The sequence below is a fragment of the Lichenostomus cassidix genome, chromosome 1, assembly GCF_008360975.1.
Source record: "Lichenostomus cassidix isolate B80296 chromosome 1, HeHo_3.0, whole genome shotgun sequence".
Classification (NCBI taxonomy): Eukaryota; Metazoa; Chordata; class Aves; order Passeriformes; family Meliphagidae; genus Lichenostomus; species Lichenostomus cassidix.
In genome coordinates, this window is record NC_139479.1 from 87,095,148 (window position 1) to 87,105,368 (window position 10,221).

The 10,221-nt window shown below is 42.1% G+C and overlaps 1 protein-coding gene across 1 annotated transcript; it reads left to right on the forward strand.

Annotated features, from left to right (window-relative positions):
• The first annotated feature begins 5,287 nt into the window (after window positions 1-5,287).
• Window positions 5,288-9,232, forward strand: TMEM139 (transmembrane protein 139). Its single transcript, XM_085068088.1, has 3 exons — window positions 5,288-5,790; window positions 6,747-7,055; window positions 8,296-9,232. The coding sequence occupies exons 2-3, from the start codon at window positions 6,808-6,810 to the stop codon at window positions 8,762-8,764; spliced, it is 717 nt and encodes a 238-aa protein (XP_084924214.1). The 5' UTR covers window positions 5,288-5,790; window positions 6,747-6,807; the 3' UTR covers window positions 8,765-9,232.
• The last annotated feature ends 989 nt before the right edge of the window (window positions 9,233-10,221 follow it).

The window sequence follows — 10,221 nt, forward strand, 5'->3', positions numbered from 1 at the left end:
AGTAGCATTACAGTTACCAGGGTGGATTCCTTCAGAAGTGCATACTGCTACTTAACATCCCACACACAGTAACATCTCAGCAGAAGTACTGCAGTGTGCAGACATTCTACACAAGTGTAGAAAGTCTTCCTGCAAAAAGTAAATAATTTAGACCAGGTTGGGCTCTATCATTAAACTAAATCAGCTGCAGAAAGTTTTACCAATGCTAATGAAACCTCACAATTTTAAAGTGCTTTCCCTAAGGAAAACTCAGAATGAAAAGATGATGAAGCCTCTGGCCTTCGCTTCCATTTTTTCCTTTCTCGAGAGAAAAAGCAAAATGTGATGTAAGTGAATTTGAAAGGATATAAACCCCCTCATATCGATTTGTAAACACATATTACTTTTCTGTTCCTCTCCTGGCAGGAAAAGGAGGTGCTGCTTTGTTAATTTTAAATACTTAGGAACTTTATGTGTGCGTACAGCCCTGAAAACACTTCTCATCTTGAATATGACTCCCCACTTTCAGAAAAGAAAATCCTTTAGTTCTGCACAACATAACTGTCGGACAGCTTTTGCGTCTGACTCAGTCTCTGTACATTTATGCTTTTCAGGCACCCTTCAGACAGCTAAGGAATTAACAGCAGCTGTAGAAGCTCTTCTTGGAATATCAGTCCTTCTGTGACTACATCTCAGCCCTGATCTACAGAGAAAAGCCACTGCAGGTAGAAGACAGCCACGCCAAAAAAACCCCACCACTCAGTGACTACACATATGACACCTTTCAACCTGAAGATGAAAGATACCCTAAGAACTGGAATAAGCTGGAAGGAAACAGAGATTGCCAGTCCCCAAAAAATGTATGACCGTTCAGCTGTGGCAGGTCAAACACAAATAGTTTCCCAAAGTTACACACATTTTTTTAATATACAAGCAGAGGCGTTTTGCTTTCCTTGGGGTTTTGCTTTCTTTGGGGTTTTGCTTTCTCCTGCCTAAAATATTACAGACTAGAAACATCAACCCAAGCTCATGACTGTCCCATGATCTCTGGATAAAACGCAATGATGCAATTTGCTTAGTCACAAAAGTGACTATGCAAAACCTGGGGGACAAAAGGAGGGGCAGACAAACTGGAAAAGGTGATTCAGTACCACTTTGTCCCCAGCACTTGCTCAGGTTCTCAGAAATTGCTTCAGGACAAGGTTATGGGGATGAATAGATTTAGCGATTATGGTGAGATTAATCGTGCCGTGGTGTGGACGTCACAAGCCCTTGGGAATAAAGCAAGCTTCTCTGCATACCAAGCTGATAAGTGAGCTTACTGTAGGTACTAAGTTAATTAGTAGCAGTAGGGGTAGGAGGTTGAGTAGATAGTGAGATGAAACAGGGGAAAGGTGAAATGCTTCCTAGAGGCTGACAACGAGATACTGGAAGAAACAAAGAAAGAATAAAAAAAAAGGAAATCCTTGGTCCTAACTAAAGAAATCTACTGTTAGATGAAGGTCCCCACAGCATGACTGAACAACAGAGAACAGAAAGCTTTCTGAAAAAAAAATCTCTACTGCACATGAAAGGGAGACAGTTTAGGATGGCAGGATAAATGTCCTTGTTTACTCTCCCTCATTTCAAACAAACCCTGCATAGTGATATCTCTCAGGCCTTATCCAAGGCCCCCCTGCATTTTCTGAATCTTTTCATCACCAAAACTTCTTGATGCAGCTGTGTGATCAATTTTTCTTTGTTATGGATCACACTGTGACCAATGACAGTCTGTACCAGGCTATGGAGAGAACCAAAACAGCAGACAGATAAAAATTTGAGAAGTGCTTCAGAAATGCTCAAAGGCCTCATGTAGAAGCACTGTGCTGCTAGAAAACATATTGCAATGGTCAGTTCACAGACTTTCACCTTGCTTTGTATCCTTTGACCCACAAAATAATACACATCACATTCATAAACGTTCAACTAATGCACTCACAACTGCATCACAAAGTCTTGTTTTATACATGCTTGTAGAGGAATAAAAATAATTCCTAAAGATTCAGCACAGTCATCCACGAACTGCATGGGTAAAATCTACAGGAGTTACTGAACTCTGAACTTCAATGGAAATAAACTGATGCAATACAAGAACGACCAATGCAGCAGAAACACCTACCATTTCCAGTCTTTTTCATCCTGATATTTGATAACAATTTCTAAAACTATTTTTTAAAATGGTGTACCAATCAAAATGACTATATAGATTTTCAGCAAAACCAACATCTTTCTATCTATCCACAAATAAATACAGCCTTTCCAATCACAGAATTACTTTTCCACCAAATCGTGAAGAATTCTTCTTAATTTCTACTAACATAGCAAAAATATCTAGCCCCAAAGCAGTGCCTACTCCCCACAGGAGAATGTGCAGACAAGAAAAGTGCCTCAGCTCCTCCACACAGCTTAAGTACCTTCTGTAGGAACTTACAAGGGGGATTCAACAATGGTCAGATTGTTGGGGCATTTGGACCGTAGTCAGTGTACATACCAGAGCTGGGAGTTGTCTAAAGTCATCAGGCTGAGCTGGTAATCCATGAAACATCTAATAGGCTTTGCTGAGTAAAAAGTGGGTCTCAGATTCTACACATTTCTGTGGGACTCACTCCATCAAAGAAGGGAGAATTTCCTTCTGCTCCAATGGTTTGGGCCAAGTCAATCAAATGACAGCCAGTACAGCCCTAGAAATTATTCCCACTCTTCCTCTCTTCTCCTCCACCACTCTGGCTATAAATTCCTATTGCTTCCCTTTAATGGGGAAATAATGGTTAGATGATACTTTAGGGACTAGATTAAACCCACTAAATTCACTTCGGAAAAATGAAAATACTTTCCCACTAGCTGAGAGAGCTGGCCTGATTCAGCAAGAGATCACCTGAGCACTGAATCACTTCAAGGAGCACAGGAGGAAATGGAAAACAGGCAGGAGGAATCATTTTAATTACTTTCTCGAATCAGTAGGACATAATTTTTTTATCTCTAAGGAACGGTTCTAATAACCACCAGCTACACTGGTTAGAAGGAAGTTACTGTTAGTACTGACGTGCAGATTCCACCATGGGTCAGTCATGATGCCTGTGTAAAGAGGCTGGCAAAAAAGTTTTCTCAAATCTTCCTTAGCAGTTAAGGTGTTCTCAACACCAGGCAATCCCAAAATGGAAATCATATTTTCCATCTAAATAAAAGCCTTGCGAAATGACATGCCACACACCAGAATCCTGACTTTCTCCCCTGTATGTGGGTGTTAAGCGTGCCATCTTCAAAAGAATTCTCTTGAAAGCCAAGAATGGATAACAATCAAAGCTAAAGGTCCTTTATCTGTCAGCAGCCAAAAAGGCAATTATAAGGAGTAAATATTCAAAACATAGAAACTTTGACAAGTCTAGGCTGGAAGGGCAGATGATCTGGTCCAACCTCTTACTGAAAGCTAGGTCCTGAATTCTGCTCTGTCTTGAATATTTCCAGCCAAGAGGTTTCCTCCACTTCTCTGGGCAAGTAATACCATTTTGGTAATTTGCTCACATTAAAGACTGTTTTTCTTAAATCTAGAGGCACTTATCCTTTTTCTTGTTGCCTCTTGTCTTGTCTTACCTCCCTCTTCTCTGTAACTACCTGCTACTATTGGAAAACTGTGAGTAGACACTCACCACCTGCCCAAGCCTTCTCTTCTCTAGACTGTACAAATTCAGCCTCTTAAGTTGTCAGAGGTCTCCAACCCTCAAAGCATTCACCAGACCATATCCAAATTTTCAGACCATACCAAAACAAGGGGGACCAAAACTGTACACAGTATTTCAGATGTGTCCTAACAAGTGCTACACAGAATAATCCACCCCTTGATCTGTTAACTACTCTCTTCCTGATGCAGCCCAGGACACAGTTTGCCTTCATTGCTTCAAGGACACACTGCTGACTCCTGTTGAGCTTCCCTTTCATTATGTCCCTCAAGTTTATTTCAGCAGAGCTGCATTCCAGTCAGTCTGGTACAAGCAGCCTGTACTGCTGCTTGGGATTATCCCGTCCCTACAGGACTTTACATTTATCTTTGTTAAACCTCATGCGATTCTTGTTGGCCAAACTTCCAAATTAAATACTATTAATAAACATTTAGCAGTAGAGCATCTTCCTGTTACAGACAACCATGAGCTGCAGCCTGCTCCTGGAAATGATTTATCCTATAGTGCTCACAAGCTTACAGTGAGGTAAGCTCTGATGAGTTCTTCTTTAGGTATTTAAATCTCCGGATCAGCAGCCCTTGTCCTTATGGAAGATTCCAACTTCCCAGACATCAACTGGGAATAACAAATTGCTTAGATGAGCAGATTTAGGAAATTCCTGAAATTTGTAGGAGATAACTGCTTGTCACAGATACTCAGTGAGACAACTAAGAAAGATGCCCTCTTAGACTTGCTATCTGTGAATAGAGAAGTACTCATGGGAGTGTTGGTGCAGCCTCACCAGGAGTGCTGGCTGCAGTTATGGGCGCCACCATTTCAGAGGGGTGTGAAAGTCCTTGAATGTGTGCAGAAGAGGGACACAAAGCTGATGGAAGGGCTGGCAGCTGTCCTGTGAGGAGCGGCTGAGGGCTCTGGGTTTGTCCAGTTTGGAAAAAAGGAATGCTGAGAGGTGACCCCTTTGCTCTCTGCAGCTTCCTGAGGAGGGGAAGGGGAGAGAGAGGTGCTGATCCCTTCTCCCTGGGATCCAGTGATGGTTCAATGCTGTGTCAGGGGACCTTAGGAAGCATTTCTTTACCTAGAGGGTGGTCAGTCACTGGAATAAGATTCCTAGAGAGGTGATCAGTACCTCAAGCCTGTCAGTGTTTAAGAGGCATTTGGACAATGCCCTTAATAAAATGCTTTAGCTTCTGGTCAGCCCTGAATCACGTGGGAAGTTGGGGTATTTGCAGGTCCCTTCCAACTGATTCTATTCTATGCTATGCTATGCTATGCTATGCTATGCTATTCTAATTTTCAGACACACACTAAAGGTTCAGATAACAGAAGTAACTCAGTACCTAATTCAGTTCTGTTGCTTATCATTACTTCTCATTCCCAGATACATCAGGGAGCAAAAAGATTTTTAACTGAGCCCTCTGTGAAGTAATAACCTCTTGCCCCCTTTTTTCCCCTTTTGTTTGTGAAATCAAAGAGGACATAACATTGGACAAACAGCCCTCGATCGGAAAAATGTATGAATTTACATTTTACAGAAGTCGTAAATAGATTTATGTGTGGGCATGTGATGTGGGCTGGGCAAGCAATTGTTCCTGCTTTGTGAGGCAGAGATCAAGATTCCTTTGCTACGTGGGGAAAAACCCAGAATTTTCAGGGCAATTTCTCTCACTGAAGTAAAGCAGACCAGATACGACACAGGTAAGCACTCCCCCACTGCTCACTCCGCCCTCTTTCCTAATGAGTTTCCTGCTTTTGTGGGACAGACCGAGAAGAGCTGCAAAAGAGTAGACGGTATGTGATCGTCTAGAAACTGCTCTGGATTCAGAACCTGGAAAACGGAGACTCTACTTTCCCACACAAGACTCGCACAATGGGATCTTCCCATCATTTGATATCTTCCTATATTCACTAGTTTCTGACTTTTATTTTCAAAAGACTTCTTCATTGTTTCCCTATCAAAAAACTCAAAAGGAGGAAGGGAGAGTTTCACTGGTGTTCTATTCTCGAGTCAGAACGGGAAGCGGCAGCGCACGTTTTTCCTTGTGATGAAGAGAGAAGTTAAAACATGACTGCTCGTACCTACCTAAACCTGTTTCTGGTAAGTAGATGCTGAAAAAAATTGTTTCTTTTGCTTATATGCATTTAACTACTTTTGCTGTAGCGAGGGGAAAGCACACAATGTAACATGGAGCTATATAAAACTGTGTATTTGTTTGAAAATGCTTATTCATGAAAAATATGCCCATTGTGTCATGTTTTTTTTCCTTCAAAGAGGTCTTCACCAGAACAGTGAGATCGATGTAGGTTAGTCTAACACGTGCAAGACAGCTCCTTAATTACGATATTCTTGAGTACCACAGATCCCAGGTATTCATTCCATATTGACTGCAGTGACAACTGCTCTCTGTTTCACAGAAATGGGGTTTGGAATGGGGGACAGGATAGGCTCTCGTCTGAGAACAGAGCAAAAAAAAGCACATCAACAGAGAAATAGGATGAAATTTCCTGAGGATACAGGCAGATTCAATAAATGCCTGTATTTTACAAAACCACACATACCCTAGTTATATCCAGAACCTAAAGTTACATTACTGCTCTAGCACTACACTGAAGTTAGATGCTCAGTTTACCAGGGTGGAGAGGCCCATTAAGTAAGGCTGCTTTTCTTCTGGGATCTGAATGAGTATTTGAATGTTGATTATGCAAGGCACAAATCTTAGAATTAACCCTTAAAGTTATTCTGTGTCTCCCTTTTGCAGTAACCTCAATTTACATCCCTATTAAGCCAGACCATTTTAGATATGCCTGGTAATAAGTGCTGATGGTCTCTTTATGCATTTTATGTTTTGCAACTGTGTGTCCAAGCATTCTCACTGTTCAATGTGCACACACACAGGAAATTCTAGTATGTTTACATTGGCGTGTACAGATTTCCCAGGCTTATGATGTATGTGCATGTACTCATGTATGTATGTTCTCACTTTGCCCACAATACTTATAAATGTGTTTATATGCTCATGCTTCATGTTGAAAAAACTGTTCCATCTTCCACAGATGTCTGTCCCTTTAAGAGCCCATCTGTTCTCAACTGCCTGCCACCACCATCCCTTCTGCCATGTGGTTAGAGACACGCTGGAAGAACATCCGCCAAACCTTGCTGCTTCTGTTCACTGCTGCTCTTCTCATCGGGGTCACCCTTCTGGCCATTTCCTCTAACATCAACCCTATAGGCTATTTCTTCCTCGGGGTAGGGGGAGTGTGCCTGGTCGGCTATTTGCTGAGTGTGTTTGTCGAGTGTTACCTGAGGAATCAACACCAGCATGACGCAAATGAAATACCTCCAAACAGGCAAAGCCAAGCAGGGTAAGCAGCAACCTGGTTACTCCTCTTTAACTCTCTCACCTCACTCATGCCATTTTACACACTCTTTTGCTGCCCTTCCCCTGAGGCACCAAACACAGACTCCATTCCCAAAGACAAAAGTTCTTTTCAGGTGGTTTTCCCTCCTTATTGACATGGAGGTTGCAAATGTCAATGCCACGCATGTCCTGTATCTTTTATAATAATATGTATTTTCTTCCCCCTGGGAACTGATCCACTGAAACTTGCCAATGTTAAACCGATCCAAGCCCATTTTATTTTTCTTTGAGTAATCGAGGCTTGCCAAACAATGAGTCAGACAAGGAAAAAGAAAAATGCTGAAGCAATACTGAATCTTATTTAGGTTTAACTCTATAAACCTTATCTCCAGAGCAACTGCTTCTTGGCAAACTTTAAGAGAAACCTGGAACTGGGTGTGTTTCCACTCTTAAAATCCCAACTTGATGCTAATAAAACCCCTGATTTTGAGAGGCTCTGAATACCTCCACTTCATTTTGGCTTCATGTACATTTGCAAGTTTTCAGCATCACCTAGTTTAACCCCAGTTTACCTATGTAATTGAACATTTTAACTTTATTCGTAGCCTTGCTTCCTTGTATAATCGAGATAATCACTATCCACGTGCATAAATGACTTGACATTCTCAAATACAGTGTTTATTTTTAGAAAGACAATATAAAAAAAGAAGTCTATATTTGGCCTTGCTAGTTTGGGGCACACTTGAAGAAAAGATCCTTTTATTTAAAAATATGACCTGAAAAGGAAAATGTCTCTAAAGTAACGTTTTTTCTTTGCAGATAGTTCTTTTCAACACAGAATAATTAGTCCTTGTTTAAACTAAAAGAAAATAATTAATTTTCTCCAGTTCTTAAAAAGGGATGAACATTGAGCTAATACATTAAAAAAATTAGGTCCTGTTTTATTCCATGAGATAACTAGTAGTTAGCAATACTTAGTAACAAATTTTAACTGGTAGGTGGACATCAAGTTAAGCCTAGGACACTGAACTGAACAGTGTGGGTAGCTTCACTTACTCTGGGGAATGTGGGAAAATGGTTAGATGAGCTATTTTCTATACTAGTGAGAAAGACATTAAGTTGGCTGGAGAGGTGAGCTGATCCAGGGGCAGAATATCCCATAAAGCAATACCACATGATCTGTACTATAAGCATAAACTAAGCAGTCACATAACAAGTGTATCTGGCATTCTTCTGTGGCACAGGGTGAACGCTGCCTATGAAGCACCCACCTATGAGGAGGTGATGACCATGTCAGCTCCAGCAATATGGACAATTACATCCAACCCGGGCTCAGTGCCCTCGCCGCTGAGCGAGCCTCCCCCCTACAACGTGGTTATTGAATCCTCTGCCCAGCAAGAGGTTGTGGTGGAGGGTCTACAGGTGCCAGTGCCACCAGACACAAGGCACACCTCTGAGACAGACATGGGCTCCAGGACGCAGCTGCAGCTGGTGCTGCCCCCGAGACTGCAGCGGTTTGTTTCAGACATCCATGAGGAGAAAGATATTGAAGACAGGTTTGAGCCACTGGAGCCACTCACTCCTCCACCTGCTTATGAGACTGCCATCAGTGATGAGGTCTTTGAAGATGCTCACCAGCCCTCCACGTTAGGATTGATTTCACCTTCCGTGAATACAGAACCAAATCCTCACCCCAATACAGGATGCTCCTAGAGGGAAGGTAAAATGGCTGAGATTTTTATGTCTGAAACTGTAAACGTTTGTCTCACCATTCTTTGAACCAGAGTTGAACTACAGACACAGCTTCCGATGTTACTAGAATCTTTTTGCACAGAGTAAAAATCAATGCAATATCACACTGCTTTGTCTTGGCAGATACATAAAACCACTGTGAGAAAAGTTGTGTTATGCATGGCAACATTCTCAAACTGGAGACACACCTTTATGGGAGAGGAGAAGTAAATCATCAGAAGAGACAAGGTTGCCAAAGGACCTCTGAAGAAGGACTGTAGGATGCAGCCAGAAGGATCTAGCTGGAAAAGGGGAGGAATAGAAACAACACTAAGCCGGTTCTCTCTGTACATTGCAAACAGCAATATTGCTGAGTGCTGTGTGGTCATCAGCCACCCTGATATCCCTACAGAGAAAACAACCCCGTGCTCCCTGAGTTGCTGCTTTGCAGCAACAGGACTGTTACTGTCCTGCTGCCACACCTGCTCCACATCCTTAGCTGTGCTCCATGGGAGTGTGACTGAGGGAAGGGTGGCTGACTGCATCTGGAAGCTGGTACCACCTGATACCTGTCACTTAGTGCTGATAAGCTGATAGCATACATCAAGTGATTTCTATTGTTCACAAAGTTCTCATTCCATACAGCCAGTGGTGGACAAGAGATAAGTTTTCCCCTGTAAGAGAGGCTAGCAATGGGATACATACACATGTAAGCATCCTGTGCCTGGACTGCTGGTCTTCATGGCTCTACAGCAGGCTGTATGTTTCTGCTGCACTGCAGATGTACTCTAACAGATGGCCTGAGATACTTTGGTCATCATTGCAAGCACTTGCACAGAAAGGCCAAAGCTCCTCCAGTTCTCTGTGGGCTCTGGAAAGGTGCACTCTGTCTGCCAAGGCTGCAGCTGCAGCAGAGAGCAACTGAGGACAACAGTCCCAAGGCATATATGGTCTTCATCATGACAGCTCTAGGCTGCAGGCAGTGTCTTGCTCTCACTGATCACTGGTGCTGTGCCTCTTTAAATGGGTGAGCTAAACTGATCGGCTCTGCAGTGTCAAAGTGGTCTGCAGTATGCAAAGAGATGCGTTTGCATCTGGTGAATGTCCAAATTAAAAAATAAAAATGGTGGTCCGAATCTCCTGTGAAGGAGAGCAGCAATCATCACAGCCTTGCTCATATGACTGCATCTTTAATTCATATGAGAAACCATCAAACCATAGGCTAGAAGTAAATAAATTATTTCTTATTGTTTGATTCTTTATAGTTCAAAGAAAAAGAAAAGACCTTTTATGTTGTTTATAAATAAACAGAGCTGCATTAAAAATTCCTGGTGGCATCATTAATTTTTCCTCCCAAAAGAAACACTCCACAAAACCATGTTTTTGCTTGCATTCTGCTTATTTGATAATCTTGGCTTAGAAAAAAGAGAGGAGTTCAA